Source organism: Gasterosteus aculeatus, chromosome 14, assembly GCF_964276395.1.
Source record: "Gasterosteus aculeatus chromosome 14, fGasAcu3.hap1.1, whole genome shotgun sequence".
NCBI classification, from domain to species: Eukaryota; Metazoa; Chordata; class Actinopteri; order Perciformes; family Gasterosteidae; genus Gasterosteus; species Gasterosteus aculeatus.
The window spans coordinates 10378286-10400275 of NC_135702.1; the positions used below are offsets into that span (position 1 = coordinate 10378286).

Genomic DNA, 21990 nt, shown 5'->3' on the forward strand with positions numbered 1-21990 from the left:
AAATTAAAGTCAATTGTTTCAGTTCTAGTTACATAATATATATTTTTACCCATGTCTACGTTTTTTGTGTGTTCTGTGACTTGTGAGTTCGAGTATTCCTGAAAATAATAAAGTTTGCTGTTTGTTGCTGTATATTCTGACCTCGTTGTGTGCATGGCATGCTTTCGATGTAAGTTTTCTTCCCAGTGTAAAAATGTTTTCCCTGTCCAATGGGTGTATTTCAATGTGTTTTTTAATGTAATATTTACAAACAAATGCATTATTTTCTCTTTACCTGTAAATTAGAGTGTGATGTTTAATGCTACACTGTAACACATGGTCAGCTGTGCAGTAAGCAATGTTCAATCTAGAATGTTGCTGTGACATGTCTTTCATTCCTGGGCAAATTGTAAGTGTAAGACACTGTACATATTTGCTAAATAGGACTTTAAAAAACTTTAATTTAAGTGGTACTCCAAGAAAACTAGAACTATGCTAAGACCCGAACTAGAACCCTGCTCAGACTAGAACTATAACTCTACTAGAAGTAGAAATCCCTCTCCAACATCCTCCCCCTCGCAACTCGTCCTGTTTTGCCCAAGTCTGACGACGCCTCACTGTTAACATTGTCTGAACGTTGTCTGCCAGCAGGATGTTGCTGTGAGGTTTGTTTGTGTATGTGTATATTTTGAGGTTCTGAAGGAAACGTTCGTGAGCCCATTTATATGTTATTTGGAGTATTGTGTGTGTGCAGTGCTAATCAAGAGGCGTGGTGTTGCAGTGTGTTGTTTTTGGTTTGTTTTCTTGTGACTTGACGAGCTTATTGTGCTTCACTTCATCCCGTGCTTTTGACACCTGTGCGCATCTTTGTCTCTAAATGGCAGGAGTGAAGGGAAAGGCTAAACCGGTATCATCTAACTCATTCTAACTCTCATTCTAAACCCCCCCCCCACCCACCGCGTTCAACTCATTCCGACACACATCTCATCATCCTGGCCCTGTTCCATCCCAGAAAGACACCACACAAACACACACACACACATATGTTTACTTTACCATTTTAGTCCATCAGAACAGAAACTGTGAAACATGATTACTTGCATAGTAAAGAGGTATTTCACTCATTATCACAGACGTTTTTACTGCTCAGAGATTAGTTTTCATGGATTAGTTTTGAGCTACGTAGTCCTATTTCAACAATTGGACCTGCTGTGAGATTGTCACTAAGGGGGAACAGGTAGTGGTGAAGCTTATCTGCAAGGATTCATTTGAACTGGAAGCATTTGAAATCTCTGAATACAATATGCACGTGTTGGCAGGCCAGGTGAGATAGAATTTAGCACATTGGTTCATCATTTTTTCTTCATAGCTGGACGTTAATGACATATTTGATGTTCATTCCACTGTTTGGTTTTTTGGAAAAACCCTTGTTTCCAAAGCTAACCATTACAGTAGTTTTCATACAATAAATGTACTGATATATCTAATTATAGACATTTTTTTGCATTATTGATTAAATAGTTTTAATCATATCCTTTCACGACCATAATCAAATCCTATTTGATTACTATAGTATTATAATTACTATCTTTACAAATTGTTGTGGCTTTTACCTGTCAACTGTATAAACAGAGTGACCTCAGGACTTGGTGCTTCTCAAAGGGTTTAGAATGATTTAGAAACCGGTTTAGGATGATTTAGAAACTGGTTTAGAATGATTTAAAAAATGGTTTAGGACTCTGAAACAGAAGAGTGGGAACGCAACCTTGATATTGGGTAAAGTCCTCCTATATTGTTCAATTTCACCTTAGTTCATCCATTTTATTCATCACAAAAACACTTGACTGCGGGGAATTAGGCAATCCAAAATCCAAACAGGTCATGTACTAAAACTGTACTAAAATAGTTAGGCAATTAACCATGTTTTAATGTAAAACGTGTTAAACATAATAAATAATGAATGAAAACAGCTGTCGAAAAACCAAATGCATCTTAAAAATGATTGATATTCAGACTAAATAACAGAATACTTCATTCTTAAACTTGGATAACCAACCTGTTTTTATACTGAATGTGAATCACATTATTATATTTTACTACATTAAATTAAAATATAATGTGTGTATTTTAGAAGTGTTATTTTTATAAATATATTTTTAATATTCCAAAGTAGAACAAAGAAATAATGTCAGTGTGCCCACATGATAACACAAAGAAGCACATGGTGCAATGTAGACTCTAATCTGCCTTCACAGGCACCATCAGGTACACAAAAACTTCTCCTCGAGCATAATAGTTCTGTCTAGTGTGCGTGCACGTATGCGTGTGTATGTGTGAGTATGTGCGTGTGCAATGACCTTTTATTTGGATGCCTGGGATGCAGAAACATTCAGCAGATGCATGACTGTGATGATTCCAAGAGCAACTTGCAGTTTCATCTGCAGAACTAGCACGTTGCTGCTGAATCCCAATCTGAAACATGTTGTCCGGGGTTGGAACGCTAAGACAGACGATTAATCACTTTGCTTTGTGTATCACAGCCGTTGGGATGTTTTAGAAAAACAACCCAATCTAATCAGCTGTCGGGAAAATTGTTTCCATTCCTGAAAATGTGCCGCACCCGCGCTCTGCTAGTCGACACTATCAGACATCGAGAGAAGAACATTTAAACAGTCTTTTTGTAATTTTCCCAAACGCATCAAATATGATGGTCAGATATTAACAGTTGTAATTTCATCATTGGCTGTATGTAAATGCAACGGCAAGTTTGCTCATCAGCTTCTTAACGCCTCCAATCAGGATACTTGAATCCAATTGGAACCCTTTTCTCGCCTGTTACTAATGATCCATTTATTTAGTGCCAACCCTAAAATCAATATGCTGGCTTTAGAATTAATTACCCCCTTTCATCACTCCTCAAGGAGCACAGTTTAGGTTCTGCAGATTCACTGTCTTAGACGGCAGCACACTGGAGCCTCAAACTAATTCACCTCACTGAGAGCGGGCGTTACACCAAAACCCTGTTTTTTGCCCCTCACTTCACTCTCATCGCTGTGTCCCAATGACAATGACCTAAAAGTGCTTGAATCCAATCCAAGAACAGCAATCAGTCAAATTACCATTAGTTGAGGTATCAAATTTCAAGAGTGTTGTTCTTGCGCACTTCCTTTTCAACCCGATTATAAACTATTCTCTTTTCATACTGATTGAAAGAGATTGAAGGATCTCTCAATCCTACATTTTTGACTTTATCGAGGCTTTTAAGACTCTTTGTTGGTATATTGGGACAGAGCTGAGCCCCCCCACTGTTTCCTCATGTTTTGGCGAAACAGTCGCTCCACCACCTCCCCATCCTCCGCCCACGGCTGTGCCCGCGTGGTGTTAGTCTTTCTCTTGTCTCGCCCCTGTCTTCCCTCAGGTTATGGGCTGGTGCAGGAGGAGCTGCTGTCCCCGGCCTCCATGCAGTACAGCTTGCCCTCCCCGCTGGGCTCAGAGCCCTACTGGCAGGAAGTGTCCAGCCTCGAGTGCGCCCCCATCGCCACCACCGAGGAAGACACGTTAATGGAGATGTCGGAGGTTCAGGTGTGGCCGGCGGGGGTCAGCCCCTCGTTGGTCACGGTGGAGGACTACTCGCTAGAGGGCAGCAGTCGCGCCGACGACTCGGAGGGCGCCACGCTCTCCCTTCCCTGCAGCTGGGGTCGCCCGAGCAGCGGTGCCAGTGGGGCCAGTGGCTCCATCATGGAGCTGGAAGAGGAGGAGGAGGAGGAGGAGGAGGAGGAAGGGGAGGTTGAGGAGGAGGAGGCGCCACAGGAGCCAGCCACTGCGCTGGCAGAATGGGACAGGGTGAGGGCCAGTGGTGCCGTACCCAAGGTCAACCTAAATGGCCAGCTGGGAGGTCAGAGGTTGGAGGGGAGGAGAGGGGAGGTCCTTGCACCAGAAGGAGGACGAGGAGGAGGAGGAGGAGGAGGAGGAGCAAAAGGGGGAGGTGGAGTTGTAGGGTTGGGTTCAGTGGAAGGGATTTCTGTTGTTGCAGGCCAGCAGGTGTACGCGCAGCGGTATGAGATGTCAGGAGTGAGTCGGGCTTTGGAGCACAACGGAGATAACCGGTACGTCGACGATGTCAAACTGAATACATTTTGTGAGCTTTTCCACCATCTGTTCTCACAATGGCTACAACCATCTATCTCTCTATCGTTCCCTCTATTTCTCTCTCCAGCGTGGTGGGAGGAGGAGCATTTCAACCTTACCTACCAGACAAGGACTCCCCGCAGGGCTGTCTGTCATTGGGACGCGGCGGAGGCGGACCCGGCTTGCACGTGGCCCAGGAGGCTCTGCTGACTCCGGTATGTGACCTGGGTTACACTCATATGACGCGTTATATGAGCATTTTGACAAGCTTTGCATTTTGACAAGGGAACGAGAGCGGAGGCGGGGCCAGGTCATGTTGCTCTTTTTTAATTTTTTTTAATTTTCAGATTGGAAGATAAGCATTTGATTTGAAAAAAAGAAGGATTTTTATAAATATATTTTAAAAATTCAATAATAAATTCAATTTCACTCAACAGAAATCAACAGTCATCAGATTGTTTTATTTTGGGGAAGTCACAGAATCGGAGGACGTTGACTTGCTGTTTACTCGTCAAATGTGTGTGTTTTTTGTGCAGACGGAGGAGAAGGAGGACTTTGCTGCTGAGGCGCAGTTTGTGGATGAACACGGACGCGTGCTTGCCAGAAGGGTGAGCCAGTCTTGTTTTCACCAGTTACGCTGAGCCACATTCACACATAAACACTGTTGACCAAAACAGATTACTGTGAATGAGTCACGTAGGCGAGGACACAGGGCCACCGGCCAAATGCATTTTCTGCCCAGATACGACAACAAACCCGTATAAATCCTTTTTCATTATGAGTCGTAATCTAAATAAATGAAGAATTGACGTTCATAAATTAAAAATATCCTCATAATCAAATCCACAAACAGACAAACGGTTGTTCGGCTCTGGTGACATGTAGAGGCTTCAAGCAGTTAACTGGTCCAAGTGTTGTTTCCTTCCCTCCTCCCTACCTCCTTGCTCCAGGTGGGGGTGGATGTGAGAAAGGGCGCTCAGTCAGCGCAGCGCACCAGTCTGCGGAGAGTTAAACACTGAAATACACATACTGCCCCGTCCTCCAGGTACGGGACACACAACAAGAACTTGTGCATCCCCGTGCTTGGATAGAAGCCTGCATGGCAACACATTGGACTCTGCTAGAGCTTAATTATCCCTCACATGCTGTTCTTTTCCATTAATGTTTAAAATTAGAAACCATAGACTTGGCATTCAGCGCCCTTAGAGCCTTCTTTTTTTTTCCTCTTTTGGAAGGGAAATCTTTACACCTTCGTTTTTTGTGTAAATGCTATCTGTCTCTGTTTTTCCAGGACCGGAAAGCCACTGCCAAATCATCCTACACAAAAACACAAGCAGGCCGCAGGGGGAAATGAGCAAAGAAGGAGAGGAAGAGAAAGAAAAAGACTAAAGGAGGGCGAACTACAAAATGACAAACACCGAGCCATCCTCAGCGTGTGACCATGGGACATCACAAAAGAAAAAGAGACAGAGGAAAAAAAGAGTTTGACTTGTAGTTTTATAACATTTGTAAAGAAAACATCAACTAGAATAAGGCATGATTCTTCTTCCTTTTTGTTTGTTTTTTACAAAAAAAAAAAAAACATAAATGTCAGTAAAACAATTAAGAAGAAAAAAAAGCAACAAAAAGTGCTTCCTGTGAACTGTAATCGCATGATGACTGCTGGTGCATGACCTTTGACCTTTTGAACTGTCATTATCCTCAAAACTGAAGGGGTGCAAGGTACGGGGCTGGCCCATGATTTCACGGACCTGTGATTTCAAGGACCTATTCCTCCCCCCACACACCCCCTCCCCCCCCACCCCCCCAACCGGAGGTGTTTGTATCAAGTTGAGTCCAATGACACTACAGCCAAAAAAAAGAAGTCCCTCCATGGACGGTTCCGTACACAGCTGAGCTTCTGCTGAGCCCACCGCTGCTTCTCTCACTGGACCCCTTCCCCCCTTATTATTCTCAATGTGATATATGCACTCTTATGCTACGTGGACATGTGTCGGTGTGTGTGTATGTGTGCGTATGTGTGCGCGTATTCTTCTCTGCAAGCATGTTTTTGTTTTTTTCTTGGCCCCGGCTGGGCGCCGAGCCCCTGCCTAGCGATTGGCTCTTTGGACCTGTGATGTCACGGCCCGCACAGCGCCGGGATGAGCGCCGCCCCGCTTGTTAGTGTTCCTGTCTGCGTGTGCCGTCGTCTCTTCCTTCGTGGATGAAGGTGTTTTTTTTTTTTTTCCCGCCTCGGTTTTCATTCGGTGTCGTCACAGAAGGGAACTGAATTCCTTTCACCCCTCGTGTCTTTTGGAAGAGGGGGTCGGTTGCTTGATTGTATTGTGCAGCAGCCCTACAACACAAAGATTGACGCTTCTCCCCCCCGTGACCTTTTTGTACCTTCGTCCGTCCTTTTGTCCCAGTAGCGCGCGCCGTCTCGATTTCACAGTCTTTATCAGTAGCCTCGGTCAATATGCAGTAAAATGAACAGGCCTCTTCATCAGCATCAATAGCTCCTCCATCTAATGCTACCAGCTTTTTTTGGGCGCTCCCTCTTTATCGGTTGGCAACGTTCTCCTCACCGTCACCCAACGTAGGTCCATCCATTTTAAGCCGGGTGAAGGAAGCGCAAACAACGCGAGTGATCCGATCAGTTTCGAGGATTTCGGAGTTTCAATGGTAGCAAGGGTGAAATAATATTATGCTACTACAGTACGGTAGCGTGGTACCGCGATGAGAACGGTGCAGCTTGGACAGACAGGTAGCACTGTGATTGTCTTATCAACACTGACCCCTGACTTGTGAACTGTGAAGACACACAAACAAAAGCACACTGCACGCTCTCATGTGCACATACAAACACTAAATCAGAAACGTATCGCATTGCGACGGTATAGTTACAGCCTGGTCCGAGGGGTTGATTTTCAAGTCAGCCACAGCAATAATACCTAACGAGGACACCGGCGATGGAGGCCAGAGGGTTCTGTAGGTTCTTCGTGAAGGATTTGGAAAATGAAGATCGGAGTGTGGCAGCTGCTCTGCGTGTGGATCCGGGATCGTTTGGATCGTTTGTTTTTCAGCACCTAACGTAGCAAAACATAAACCGGGAGTCTTGCTCCTGCCGTGAGGGTGAAACCACCAAGCGTACTGTAGCCTGAATGAATGAGACACCGAATGAGTGGACGCGTCACACACAAACGCACATCGTTTTTCCGTTACCCGCTCCGCGCACACCAGAGCCTCATCCGATATATAGCACATGTTTATGACATGTCACGTGTTTTCCACTGTTACTCCACTCAGGTTTTCAGTTCTGCTCCGTCAGAATCAAAGTGTTTTTCCTTTTTAGAGTTCAGAGTCCTCCTCGGTAGGACCAGCGTGGGACACGCAGCGAGTGCTTCTGGATTAGACTTTGGTTGTTGGGGCTAAAGGGAAAAGTTGGGAAGTGTATGATGCCGGAAAGGATTGTGTGTGGGCGTTTGGGGGTGTGGGTGTGTGTGGTATGTGTGGGTGTGTGTGTTTGTGGCGGTTGATTCAAATAAGACCAAAGAGGAGACAAAGTATCTAGCATGTTCTCCAGCGAGCCCTCAGCTCTTGGCCCTGTACGTACAAGCTGGCTTGGAGGGATCCTCCTCGCTGCTAAGCGAGAAATGCAAAGTGACGATGAAGAAGAATGTACCAAAAAGTATTTGGTGAAGCATTATCCCCTCTGCAAAGGAGGAAAAACAAGTTGAGGGACTAGTTAGCCTCTGTATCTTGTACTGTATCAGCACAAGAAAGAGGTTGGATCGAGGTATTCGCGTGGAGAATGACTTCTCTGAGTTATATACAGTTGTTTGTCTGCCAGTGGCAGAGGGTCGTCTTTCCCCCACGTGGGATCTTAACTGCACACGCAGGTGAGATGGAGACACGAGTCAGAAGACAAAATGTTTGGTGCCTGCGCATGTTGCAGTGCAAGGCCACATTGGATCCAAGTCCGATGACACTGTTGACTGCTTCCTTAGTCTTTAGGGTGAATCCCTTCACCATACAGCTTGTTGGCTTGCGCATTAAGTTACTATTGGACATTAAAGTAATAATTCAGCTTGTTTGCTGCCCCCCGGTGGTTGATAGAACTCATGGCGGCAAAACAACAAAGACTAAATCTTAAGGATTATAACTCTGAGCGTTTGACCATTTATTTGATTTCCACTCAATTTAAACTCATCAATTGGAACGTGCTCTATAATCCATTCAACTCCACAGTGTGTGTGTGTGTGTGTGTGTGTGTGTGTGTGTGTGTGTGTGTGTGTGTGTGTGTGTGTGTGTGTGTGTTGAGTGTGTGTGTGTGTGTGTGTGTTTGAGTGTGTGTGTGCGTGCGTGCAATGGTGCTGTGTTCCAAACCCAGTTGGATCAGAGGGGAAGAAGAGAGAACGTGTGACCTGAGAGGACGCGTAACCTTCGACGACGTATTTAAAAAAAACAAAAGAGTATTGTAAAATTTTAACTGTCGCGAAAGAATAGAGATCACCTATACTCCTTTAGAATGGATACATGACAATGTAAACGCAATATCATACTACTATATCCTACGGAATGCAACTGCGCACATGCACAAAAAAAATGTTTTTATGAAAATATATGTATAAATATATGACAAAATATATTTAATTAGAATGCTATGCACCCTCATAGAGTTGTTATGGATGTTCTTTAAGCATTATCTAGAGTAGGCCAACGCCCACATCATGGGGAATGTAGAGGCTTTGTAGCTATTAACACTTGTTTTCTTTTCTTTTTGTAATGTCCGGGAGCGAGGATAAACAAACGTGAATATGTATACAAGCCTTTCAATCAGTCATTCGGACATGAAAATATGTATAGATCATCTTACCCTGTACACCAGCTCAAACCATTTACAAGAAATAATAAACAAAGATGTGACATAAATGTTGGGTCCTGTTTTGGCAAAAAAGTGAAATTAGGTTTTTTTATATATATATAATACTCCTACATGTATTCGGTGTAAGTTTGTTTATTTGTGGGTCCAAAATATCTTTCATACTAATAAATCATTATTATTTCATATTGGAATTATTTACAAATATTTGTTGATAGTTTATTTAATTTTCTTTGAAATTAGTATATTCCACAGTCATTTTCTGGGAAAATGTCCTCTGATTTTGCTGATTTTTTTATTATAGGCGGTGCATACATGCAACATTTATTTGGCTAACTGCTTTCTAATTAAGAACATGAAAAAAAAGTTGAACAGGCTTGTTCACCACAGATGTATTCTTCTTATTATTATTGCGTCATCTTTGTTCGACAAGATGAGACAAAACAGGAAAAAACTACAACCCCCATGTGGTGACGTCGTGACGCCCCTATTCGCAGCCAATGGCAGCCCTCCGCCCCACGTGTCGTTTTCCGAAGGAGGTTTCCGCGAGTTGTTTTGGAAGTGCCTGCGCCACGTGGAGGCACGCGGTACCGTCGCTGCTTCCTGACTTCAGCTCCGTCCGGCGTCCTTCGCGCTTTCCTGCGACTCCTCGGTCCCTAACGAGTCCACCGCAAGCCGCCCTTTACGTGTCCGTGAGAGATGTCAGCGGGGGGTCAGACCACCGGGAGCCGGGACATCCCGTCCGTCAGGCGGGTGACCATCCACGACGCGGCGCACATGCCCCAGGACTACTCCACCACCCCGGGGGGGACACTGTTCAGCACCACGCCCGGAGGTAACGACGTGGCTCGGGCCTCGGTCCAAACGTCGGACACGGTTTTAAAAAAGAAGGTCGAGAACAAAAGGGTTCTGAAAAGGATCGATGAGACGATCTGGTAACAGCTAAAGGGATACTTGAGTCCACTTTAAAAGTTCTACTTGTTTTTCTTGTAATAATTCCACATCGGTGTGGGGACATGGTAGGAGACAGGTAGCGGGGACATGGTAGGAGACGGGTAGGTAGCGGGGACATGGTAGGAGACAGGTAGCGGGGACATGGTAGGAGACAGGTAGGTAGCGGGGACATGGTATGACCCAGTACCTGTTGTTCCCACGCCGTCACGCTGTGTTCTAGCAGCTCTGCGTGTTTGTTGAACCCTGTCAGTGAAAATACCTCCACCTTATTTTATGTCTTTACTTGTGACACAATGCAAATATACGTATTTTTTAATTGTAATTTCATTTGAAAGGACATGCGTTACAGAGCCAGGCTGTAGGTCGTCCTCTCAATGCTCCCCCGCAGGCTAAAGACCACCTGTTGACGGACTTAAGGAAATCCTATTAGTCTTCTGCTATCACGAACCACGCAGCCCGGAAGTTGCCCTTTCAGCGTAGTGGCCCAATGAAAATGGGAAGTAGGCCGGACTAAGTTGAGTCTCTGATTAACAGGCCGGTGGAGTGATTGCATCTCTGCAATACGCCATGCGTTCCTTTCATCTCCCCACAGGATTTAATGCTGATTTTATTTCTTCATTGACGTCGGTGTCTGGGCGGTGATTTGCATTTTCAATCACATTGAATGTGTGTTTAAAGGGCCGCTCAAGATGGTCTGTTAAGAGTACTTGTTTTATTTTGAATGCAAATGAACAACAGTCTTCAATGAATCAAGGACTCTGTCGCCTCACTCAGTCCGATCCTATTTATAGTGTTGCCTTTACAGCAGGCTGTTGTGGAGTTGCAGCAACATGTTTACTAGGTGTTGGCCCCACGAGGGAACACCGCCTTTATTAACACCCACCAAATCAGGCGAAACGTCTCACTCTCATAATCGCTCCGTGTTGTTATGCTCGCTATTTTCTGAAAAGCTCTGCAAGATTGACCCCGGAAAATTAAAAAAATAGAAACTGTTTTACCTGTGAGAAAGTCCAGTGAGCGCACACATGTCCATTCTAACTGATGGTGTGTTCTGGGCGCAGGTTTACACGGATAAACAAAGAATTGGGTCATCGGTCATGGGAATGTATGGACGTTTATACAGAGCAGGAAACACAGAGAAAAAGTATGTCGCCACAATGCTGTGGAGGTAGTTCATAGGTCTTTATTTATTTACCTTTTATGTAACTTATTACACAGGTTTTACGTAGAGGTCAACTTGTGAATTTTCTTTTGTTCCACTATATAAAAAAATAATCCCTTTTTTTTTTTTTTTAAATAAGTTAAACATTTTTAACGAATTTAATTAAATATAATTATAGAAAGTAATAATACTGAGATTACGAACTGATTTTTTTTTTATGTTTTAATATAATTGAATTTAAATCTGTTACAATTACTTCATGTCGGTATTAGCTGTTGAATTTTATTTTATTCTGCCATTTAAACCGGTTTCAAGGGATCTGTGGGCGACTAGCCAAAATCAATAGCTTGGTATTCGTATAAACCTTTCCGCTAAAAAAAAAAAAATACTGACAAAGCATTGCCTATAAGAAACGTTGGTTTTCCTTTGGCTGATGGCCGCAGGCACCAGAATCATCTACGACAGGAAGTTCCTCCTGCAGTGCCGCACGTCTCCTCTGGCTCGCACGCCTCCCAACCTGCCGGACATCCCCGGGGTCACCAGGGCGCTCAAACCCAACTCCTCCATCGACACAGCGCGGCCAGAGCCGACGGCGAGCAACAACGCGGCGCACAACCAGCACGCCGAGGACCACGCAGGTAAAGGCCCCCGTCCGCACGTTTACAATGTGGACGAGGGAGGTGAGATGCAATCCTTCCCGTTCGTCTTTAATCGTCTCCTCTCCTCTGCTCACCTACGAATGTCTTCTTGTGTTTCTTGAAGATGCCCAGTTTGAGATGGACATCTGAGGAGGGTCAGCAGCAGGAACATAAGTGATTCCCAACTGATCCTTTTTTTTCACTACTGGGATAAGAAGAAAAAAATAATAATACTCATTTGAGATGAGATGCCTTGTTTTATTGAGCTTTATAATCTACAAGAAGGCCTTTTCTGTTGATGTTTAATCTGTTTAAAGAGAAGAAAAAAACATGACTCTAGCCAATGCATGAAATTATGTTTATTTTCAATCCGCTATGCTTTGTATGTGAGATATTTGACACGTTGGCCAAAGTCTTATTGAAATTAAAGCTTTTATGTGAATTTAATCATTTGAGGACTTTAAGCACATCTCTAAAATATTCAATGTTATACAAATAAAGGACTTGAAGTATGGACCTCAGTTTAAAGTTACAGTTTTCGTCATTATTTTGGCGAAATTGGTCATTGATTTGTTTCTGCTGCCACTTGGGGGCGTATAAACACCACACTAACATGTCATCTTGGGTTGATCGGGTCAGTTTGATAACACATCCGTCTCTAGCTGCTTCGTGTTCATATACGTTCACCAGCTTGATGCCAACCAACCAACCGTCAGTCTGCTGTTTGTCGTTTTGTTGGAAACAACTATTACCTCTTTATCTTTAAAGTTTTTCTTTTTAGGTATGAGCTTGTAAAAAAGGTCTTAAGCACTTAATAGCATCATCATTTATGTTCAATGTTTGTTTTTTTATGAGCACAGTATTAAAAAAAACAACAAACACTTTGTCAAAAAAAACAATAATTTATTGTAATATTGTACATAGCAAATACACAGATGGATCAATGTGAACCAAACATTTCAATAAAGTTAAAAGCGCTTATACCATTTGCATCTGTCGTCACTCAACTGTTCTTACATAAGACCTCCGTGTGAATCTTCTAATGTGCTTCTGTCAGCAACCAACATTTACCATGTTCTGGTTCCATCACGACTGATCAACCCGTAACCATAATGAATCTTCTACAAAAAAAACATTTGGAACTCTTTTTAGAATCCATATTTCAAAATGTATTCAAAAGCAGTGTCCATGGATGCACAACAGTCTCTTTCTGCAATGTCCTAAACATCAGCAAACAGCCTCCGTTTCCGTCAGTGTCAAACCGGACATAAAGTCCATAAAGTGCCTGTGGACGTCCATCCACTTTGTGAGGAGGAACCCCGTCGGTGCCTCCGCTCTTGGCCTTCAACCAAAAGGTTTTCGGGTCTTTTGCTTAGTGGCAGCCGCACTCCTCCACCACCATGTTCTCGTGATGCCTCATGACCATCTTGCCGTTCTCGAAGTACAGCATGGACACCGGTGCCAGGCGCGTTGGCACGCAGGAAAGGCACGGCACCTTGTCTGGGTGGTGAAGTTTCAGGAGGCTCTGGATGGAGAAAGAGACAAATTATTATTATTGATATTGTATTAATGTGTATACGTCCCTTTTGCGGATAAATATTCTTCAAACAAAACAAAAGGTCTTGTCTCATTCCGCCTTACCTGCATGTATGCGTGGTTGGTGGGCGTGAAGGTCTCATCCACTGGCGTGGGACAGCTCCCTTCACAGCGATAGGCGTTGTACTGCTTGGGATAGACCATCCACTCGCTCCAACCGAGCTTCGCAAAGTCCACCATCATGTCCACCTTCCTGCAGAGATGACCCTTCTCCTCCTCCTCCTTCTCCTCCTCCTCTGCGGGCCTGCTGGCGGGAGCGGCTCCGGCCACACGCTGTCGCTGCTGCCGGCCGTGCGATTGCCTCCTGGACCTGCGGCTCCTCGGCCTGGAGCCGGAGCCGGACGTGACTCTCTTGCGGTCCAGGCTGACGTACTTGGAGTGGCCGGCTGTGCGGATGAGCGTTGGCACCCGAAGGCTGTTTGAGTGTTGCCTTGAGAAGATCACCGCGGTGACTCGGTCGGCGGTCGGGTGACCGATTCCCTCCTGCCCCTCTTGCTCCTTCACTTCAGCCTCATCCTCCTCCATCCTCTGCGCGGGATGCTCCTGCTGCAGCCAGCGCTGGAGCATCTCCGTCATGTTGAGCACCTTCCACGAGGAGGGGGACGCCATCGAGCTGGGGTGAGCCACAAGGCGCCCCACGAACTGCCTGTTCCCTGGGCAGCGCGTGCCGGAGCATTGACCCCCTTGGGAGTGGTAGACGTCCACGGAGGCTCTGTGAGACTCGGTGAAGGAGGGCAGGCGGATGCGAAGTTGGGCCAGTTGGATGTTGTCGCTTGCGGACATGGAGGACATGTCGAAGGTGACGGACCACTTCTTGCCAATCTGATGGCAGCCTGAAAGAAAGGAGAGTAAGGGATATTGGTTATTAAAGGGAATTTGGACAATAACAGACACCTGGAATTTGGCTTTCAAGACCACATTCTTATAACAGCTTGTATTCCTGATCACAAATTAGGAATTAAGGTGATGGAAATAAATTAACACACAATATGGTTGGTATTAGCCAAGGGAAATCATAAAGTGCTCCTTATGTTTTCAACAGAATACAAAGAACTATAGCAGGGAAACTCCCGAAGACCAATACATATTTATGAAAACTCACTCTTGCCGACGAGGCTGACCACGGAGTCGGAGGCGTGCAAACCGGGGTTGTCCTCCTCACTGACGCGGCTCACGCTGGCGGCCGGAGTCCAATGCCGGCCCTCGTTCAGCATGGTTCGGTAGAGCTGCATCATGTAGAGGGGCAACCTGTTTTCTTCCTGCCTGTGCGTCGTGCGTCTGGAGCCGGCGTCCATCCCCCGCAGCAGTGCGGCGGGGTGCATCCCAGCGGAGGGCTGTGCGGCGAGAACCGCGACCAAATCCACCAGAAGAAAGAGCGCAAAGGAGAAGTCCACTGCTGGTCGCTTCATTGTTGCGCGATGTGTGTGTAGTAGTAGTTCCTTCCTCGGGTAGAATGCGAATGGTACAGGTGAGATGCTGCGACTCTGGTTTTATAGTCACTCCCCTCTCGCCTGACCTCCTCCTCTGGAGAAGATCTGTCAAAGAGGCGCGTTTGATCCGGGGACCATCTCAAAGACTCGGATGCGACGAGGTCGTTGGGTACCGAAACCCGGTTCCTCTTTGTAGTTGCAGAGGTGTGATAACCGTGAATACGCGCGCCACTTAGTGGTGTATATTAAAGATCCCTTTGATAAGAGACGGTGATAATAATATAAATTAAGGAGATTACGGCTTGCAAACCCGCGCTCTGATTAATGGGTAAGTCACAAGACTTTTTAAATCCCTTTGGTCTTTTTGATTAACTAACGGAGTCGATTTCATTCACACGACTCCAATGAACAAACCAAATGGTGATATGTTCCATTTTGCCTCTTTTTAGGGTTCACAGAAACTAGTAGGTCACTGCGCAGGTCCTTATGTACAGTTTGGTATTTTTTGTATTAGTTTTAATTAGATAAAAATTAATCCAGACAATATGTGTCTAAACTAAATGTGGTTATTACCTCATCGTCGATGTTTCAACGACGATTATAAAATGTGGAACTGAGCAGATAATACGTAATGAAGATTTTCTTTTATCAGTAAAAGATAAACATCACATTACACCACGCAAGAAAAAAAATGAAAAATGTCATTATCATTTATGTGGAAATTGTTGTGTTCATAGAGCGTACGGCAACGCTTTAAATGCTTATGAATAGTAAGAGAGTTGTTTAAAAATACAATTTTGGATACCTACAATAAAAAGACTCCATACACCATTCAGCCATCCAGGGTAAAACATCTGCCATGTTAATGCATCAAAGGTACACTAATGAGTTAATGTTAATGTCAGTCAATAGTTGCCCATTAATAACTCAAACTGCACACTTGACATCTAAAGCAAAAAGAAGAAAGAGCTGATGGCAGCCACAGAGGTGTGCGTCTTTTTGAAGAGTACGATGTGCGAACGCTTTCATATCGGGCAATTATCACTAAACTTCTCTTTTCTTTGAAAGGTCTTCATAGTAACAACATGAAACAAAGTTTGGATTTGTCATAAGAAGAATGGTGAATGATGTAAGCGACTTTGTTGTTCAAAAAAGACAACAGCAGCATATTTCGATCCGTGCGTAAAAACTCGACTTTTTCAGAAAACACCAATAATCTATGATAGAAGACAGAGGAGTAAAATTGGGATTATTTATTCCTTAATATATACTTTCCATCTAAAGAAAGAGGAGAGAGTGTTTTACAAACTTAATCAATGTTGGATTTTACTGTTGTTGGTTCACAACAAGCGCAAAACCCAGTAAAAAAAAAGCCCGCACAGAGTGGACCTGGATGGGATGTGCAGAGGAGAGACATATATTTTGGAAGAGATCCCTTAGTTTTATCTCCAAAGTGTCCAAAAGAACTTTAACTACTACTAGATAAAAAAATAACGTCAATTAAAATGAATCAAGTTTGTTTTGTGGTCACACGTTCAAACACGCGTGGCTTGGAAACCTGGAAATGACGTAAATGAATGATTAAATAAACACGTATATCATGCATCATATATAAGAAAAAACATAATCTTTCTGTTAGAAAAATAAAGAAAGAAAAATGAATTCAATGGTTCCAGCTTTCATCCAGTCTTCACTCGCATTCGGCAACGGAAGTTGAGCGATGCGTCGATAATTGCTGCAGCAGCTGATAAAAAGCTTCTTCTCCTCTCAGCTGACATTGTTTGTCTCTAAGAGCCCGGCGGCGCGAGATGGACTTTCGCCTGTGGATTTGTACGGTTTTTCTGGCAAGTCTCAGCATTTTCCGAGGTAAAAAAAACCAAAACAAACAACAACTAAATAACGACACGTTTTCAAGGCATTTGTGTGGCTAATTTCAAAAGTGTGTGTAATTGAATTTAACGCTTGATGGCGTCCGGCAGCTGATTGTTGTTGTAAACCGGCTCGAGGCAACGCGGCGTGGATCCGTCGGCCCGGTGCGTTCGACACGTGTCTTTTTTTCCCATCATAGTCGTATTTGTGCATCAGTTCTCTGTTTCTGCGGCGGATCTTTGATTAAATCCGTTCATTTCAAAGAGCGGAGGGCGACACGATCCCCCTTTTGGACCTTCGCCACGCTGAATCCAAATGGAAACTCAACTTAACTTCCCTTTCCTATTTAATTTGATCATGTGCTGCATGTGAATATCGTGCCGGTCTGCAACTAGTATTGAGTTGGCTACATGTGTTTTTCTGTGGCTTTTGTGTCTAAAAAATTAAGTCCACTAACAATTGTTTGTTCGCTTTATTTCTTTGGATGGACTTGTTGAGTCCTTATCACAAAAGGGGGTTTCTGAATGTACAATTGTTCCTGTGTGGGGCCCTCGGTGCCTTTGTGAAAAGCTGTTTCTATTTTCTAATCCTTTGACCTTTTTGGGGGGGATTGTGTGTGTGTGTGTGGGTTTAGGTCAAATTTCTGGATGTCCTCGCAGCGAGTGGCAGTGTGATGATGGAAACTGTGTTCCTGATGTCCAGAGGTGTGATGGAAATGGAGACTGTCTGGATGGATCGGATGAAATGGATTGCGCTGGTACATAGAATTCCTCTCCCTGTGTAAAATAATGTAGCTTGTTTTCTGGTGTTAAACATGGTTTTGCACTGGAAACAAATGTTTCCCCTAACTGCCAATTTAAGTAATAGTTCCATGTTAAGTTACAGAATATCCTGTTACCGTAGTGTTTGGTTGTGTTGATTTAATTTGTGGGTGTGAAGAGAAAGCTTTAAAATGGTTTCTTTCCCTGCAGCACTTCCAGGATCCCACGAATGTCCCCCGGGTCAGTTTCCTTGTCTCGACTCCGTTGGCTGCGTCGATGCGTCGGCCCGCTGTGACGGACAAACCCAGTGTCCCACCGGCTCTGATGAGGAGAACTGCGCTGCCACAAAGGGGTGTTTGGACTCTGACTGGACGTGTCGAAACCACATTTGTATCCCCGAAGACCTGCGCTGCAATGGACTGAACGACTGCCTGGACAACTCCGACGAAGAGGACTGCGGTGACACTGAGCCTCCTCCGGCAGGTCGACTTTGCTCTCTAGACAACGGCGGCTGCAGCCACGAGTGTGTGGATGAACCGCGGGGGGCTCGGTGTGCCTGTCCGGTCGGCTACGAGCTGTCGCCCGGTGGAGCGGTCTGCGAAGGTGTGTTTGCCAACTGCAGTCTCCCCCCTGTAATCTGTCTAATGAAATGTGACTCTTCTAAACACCACAATCTTTCCTCAGATTTGGATGAATGTGCCCAACCCGTTGACCCATGTATGCATCACTGCTCGAACACTGTCGGGTCCTACCGTTGCCACTGCAGAAATGGCTTCACACTGAATGGCAGCGGCACATGTCTAGCTACAGGTAATGAAGGTGCACATGTCGAGGCTCACCGCAATGTTTGGTACCAATTCAGCAAAGTAATCTAGTACTGATTTGGGAATCCGATTAAGTGTTTGATGTCAACCGACTCAGTTTAGTTTCACCCTGTACAAAAAGATCAGAAGCAAACATCATGAAGTGCGCTTTACATCAGTAATCTTTTGTCTAACGGGCCACTTCCATGCTAATGACAAAAGCTAGAAAGAAGAGTTCAAAGCAATCAAGTGGGGGACATTAACATAACTTTGCCCCTGCTGGAAATACAATGTTTCCTAAAACTCGTGAATCTTTGAACTTTGCTGCATTTATCTTGGAAGTAATGTGTGAAGTACTTGTGCTGAACAACCATGAAGAGAAAGTTCCTCTTCGTCTCCCCGCGTGTGCAGGTAATGCTACCAGATTGCTAGTCGCGCAGAGGAGCTCCATCGGCTTGTTGACCGTGAAGACTGAGCGGTTTGAAGTGATCGCCCGTCCAGGGACCGATCCAGTGGCCTTGGCTTTCGACGTGGCCCGAGGCTGGTACTTCTGGGCGGACCGCCATGGCAGCATTTACAAAAGTGACGGAGGGCACAGCTCGACGATCCATACTGGTCAGTTCAGGTCCTAAAAATGATCTGGGTCTCAGCATAGATTAGAATTTACAGTAATGTCATCTATTTAGTTTTATTAAGTGACTGAAAATATGACAAACGACACATTCCGATCCCCTTTAAGATGCAGCATAGAGATGTTATGGTACCTTTTTTTGTTTTTGATGGTCCACTTGCAATGTTTTCTGAAACATTTCGGACTAGTTGTCACTAGTTAGACTGTTCCTCCCCTCCCAAAAAAATACAAGCCATTGTGAACGTATTCAACCCAATTCTGGAAACTGATCTAATGCTTCATGACATTTCTCAGCTGAAGCTGACCTCATGGAAGTACCAAGTACACTTCAGTTAAACTGTTTGGCAGAAGGCCTTTACACAAAATCCCCAAGCTGTGACCGTTATACAATCGGTTTCTTAATCCCAAATGTAATTTTGTGAAACCTTTTATTTTTTTAGGGGAGCCTGGAATCAACAGTCTAGCTTGCGATTGGTTGAATGGACACCTTTTCTGGGCCAATCAGAAGACTGCGTCAATCTACATGCAGGCAGCTGATGGGAGAAGTTACACTACACTGCTGAGCAGAAACACCAGTCCATCAGAGTTGCTGCTAATTCCTGTGGAGAGGTATGCAACCCTGATTCTGTCTGCCGCTACGCACGATTTACTGGGATCACATTTTAAAGTGTTTGATATTCTTAAATGATCATCCTGAACTCAGTAAGTGCTAAACCTATTTTTTATTTACACTGGAATTAAATAGAGAATCCATCAATTGTGGATGAACCCAAAGAGGTGATGATGAGTTTATTCAACTTCCCTCCCCGCTGCCTTGCAGCTTGATGTTCTGGATCAGTGCCGGCCACGGTGAGCGGGTGACCTTGGAGAAGTCGTGGATGGACGCGTCGGAGAGGAGCACGCTGGCCGTGCTCACGGCTCAGTCGGCCCACAGCCTCACTGCTGACGTGGCCGCCAGGAGGCTCTACTGGGTCAGCGACTCCAAGGAGGTTGGTTGACGGAAGATGTGCGCGCATGGAACAGGATTTAGATGCTTTATGTAATATCCTCGATGTGAAGGGTTAGGATTTATAGTAGGCCTTTTTTCCACAGCTTTGTCCTTTCTGCTTGTAAACGTCTGGTCGTCTGTCTTGAATACAGTGAACATTAATCATTTGATCCTCTCAGTCCGTAGAGACGGTGAAGGTGGACGGGACGGGCCGTTACTCCTTCCCGGGGATGTTCGACCGGAGACCCGCTCTCGCCCTGGCAGTGTTTGAAAGTTATTTTTACTGGGTGGATGACGAGGGACTGTGGCAGGTTCCACAGAACCAACCGAACCAGAAGCAATTCATCTGGAGAGGAACTCTGCCAATATTGTCTGCTTACCATGAATTACAGCAGCCTCAAGGTACGACATAGTATTTAATATAATGCAGACAATTTAAAAGTAATATTTCATTGCTTAAGGGGGGAAATGTTTTCACTGTTAATGGTACCCTTGTGTTGTTCATCAAACAGGTTCCTCTGCATGTAGGAAGAATCCATGTCATCTCTGCCAGCTCACTAAAGGAAACGCTGCTGGGTTTTCCTGCACTTGTCCGAACTCCAAAGTGCTCATGCTGGATGGGACGTGTGAATGTAGGTCCATCATTGATCGTATCATGGGCTTAACTTTTTAATTGTATAGCCAAGTGACGGCGTCATAAAAATCTGCAACTCCTTTTTGTCCCGCAGATCCACGGTTCATTTACGCTACCGCCAGCAGCATCAACATGCTGGAGTTTAGAGGTAAAGGCGCCTCCAAAGTCCATCTGTTCACCACGGACGACGGCATCCTCTCCTTCGATCTGGACTGGTACAGAGACTGGCTTTACTGGGCTAACCAAACTGGCCACATCCAACGCACCGGTCCAACCCAGGTTGAGGTGGTCCCAACACCTGTCCCAGGTTAATGCGCCGCTTTCCTCGGGTTGTGCAGACATGGGAAACATAATGCAGCAAATAAAGCCTTAAAATAGTTCTGACAAAATTAGATGGATTGTACGATTAATTAATGAATGTAAAAAGCTGGTCAGTTAATGCCATGAACCAACTGGTAACTTGGTCTTTCTGAGCACTTTATATTTACACCACTTCTTTGTTTCCGGCTCTTTAGCCTGTCTGATAAAAATAGACCAGATGAGCGGCGACATTTATTGGGTGTCATGTGACCAGAAGAGCATCGGCACCGCCACAGCCGACCATCGGCACCCACGTGAGCTGTACCGCACCGCAAACGAAATCGGCCACCTGGACGTGGACTGGCTGAGGGGGGGCCTCCTCTGGCTGGAGGGAGACGCGGTCTTCACCATGAGCATGACCGGAGGCGACGCCAAAGAGCTGCTGCGCCTGGCAGGCGGAGTGAGGGGGAACGTCGCCTTCGACCTCAGGGCGAACAGTCTGCTCTGGAACTCGGAGAGGGCAGGTCAGTCGGGTCACTTCGGCTGAAACGGTCTTTAAACGTTCCAGCTGGCGTTTGGATGATGTCATGCTTTTTTTTTTTTTTTTTTTTTTTTTTTTTGAGCCTTCTGAATGTCCTTTTTGTGTCGCCGCGCTCTGCAGGTTTGACCACAATGAGTTTGCTGCAGGAAAGAAGCCATCAGGCTGGCAGAAGGTGGAACGTTTCGGGCTCTGTCATCGCCGCCTTTGAGCCCTTCCTGCTGTCCCTCTGGGAGAACGTAGTTACTCTGTGGAACCGGCGCGATGGGAGCCAAATCTGTGACGTGACCGTACGGGGTCGCGTGTCCGGTGTGATCCCTGCACTCGCGGACCTCGGAACAGGTCAGATAGCGTTCATCTGATATATAGCGGATAATTCTTGGTGTCATATTGGTTGGTTACATTTTTTTTTGGTGCTTGGTCTTGTCACTGTTGGGGGGGGCCATCATGGCTCATGTCTGTGCTACAGCTGTCCACCAGAGCCAATTTGCAGGAAATTTATTTTTCCGTACAGCCTTTAATTATTTAGCAGTGCATCGATTCACTGCTAACGGCAATGGACTTCATGAGGCTTTTCTATTTTCGTAATAATAGATAAGTGACAAGAAGCGTTAATTCAGAGAATGTTTGCTCACTCACTTGTGCATTTCCTCTCCAGTGCCCAATACCACCTTCTGTAGTGAACCCTCTGTGATGTGCCGGCACACATCGGTGTGCC

General features: G+C 45.1%; 3 protein-coding genes across 9 annotated transcripts in view; 2 read left to right on the top strand and 1 right to left on the bottom strand.

Moving 5' to 3' along the window:
* The window catches only part of ank1b (ankyrin 1, erythrocytic b), a 59914-nt gene extending 50896 nt beyond the window's left edge, over positions 1-9018 (top strand). For 3 of the 7 annotated variants that reach the window (XM_078088439.1, XM_078088442.1, XM_078088441.1), the window contains 5 exons: positions 3398-4085; positions 4196-4322; positions 4644-4715; positions 5058-5152; positions 5399-5570. In XM_078088439.1, the coding sequence (XP_077944565.1) occupies positions 3398-4085; positions 4196-4322; positions 4644-4715; positions 5058-5126 (956 nt within the window). In that variant the 3' untranslated portion in view covers positions 5127-5152; positions 5399-5570. Of the gene's footprint in view, positions 1-3397; positions 4086-4195; positions 4323-4643; positions 4716-5057; positions 5153-5398 lie in introns of all 7 variants that reach the window. The other 4 variants (XM_078088440.1, XM_078088443.1, XM_078088444.1 and 1 more) reach the window with 3 other exon arrangements.
* A 350-nt stretch (positions 9019-9368) lies between these two features.
* eif4ebp1 (eukaryotic translation initiation factor 4E binding protein 1) lies at positions 9369-12703 on the top strand. Its single transcript, XM_040197005.2, has 3 exons — positions 9369-9803; positions 11528-11722; positions 11847-12703. Exons 1-3 carry the CDS (start codon positions 9668-9670, stop codon positions 11870-11872), a joined length of 357 nt encoding a protein of 118 aa, XP_040052939.1. The 5' UTR covers positions 9369-9667; the 3' UTR covers positions 11873-12703.
* Positions 12704-13094: 391 nt separating this feature from the next.
* Positions 13095-14743, bottom strand: LOC120831515 (nodal homolog 2-A-like). The gene is made up of 3 exons (XM_040197004.2): positions 14421-14743; positions 13364-14151; positions 13095-13247 (listed from the first exon to the last, which is right to left on the bottom strand). Exons 1-3 carry the CDS (start codon positions 14725-14727, stop codon positions 13095-13097), a joined length of 1248 nt encoding a protein of 415 aa, XP_040052938.2. The 5' UTR covers positions 14728-14743.
* Between the last annotated feature and the right edge of the window lie 7247 nt (positions 14744-21990).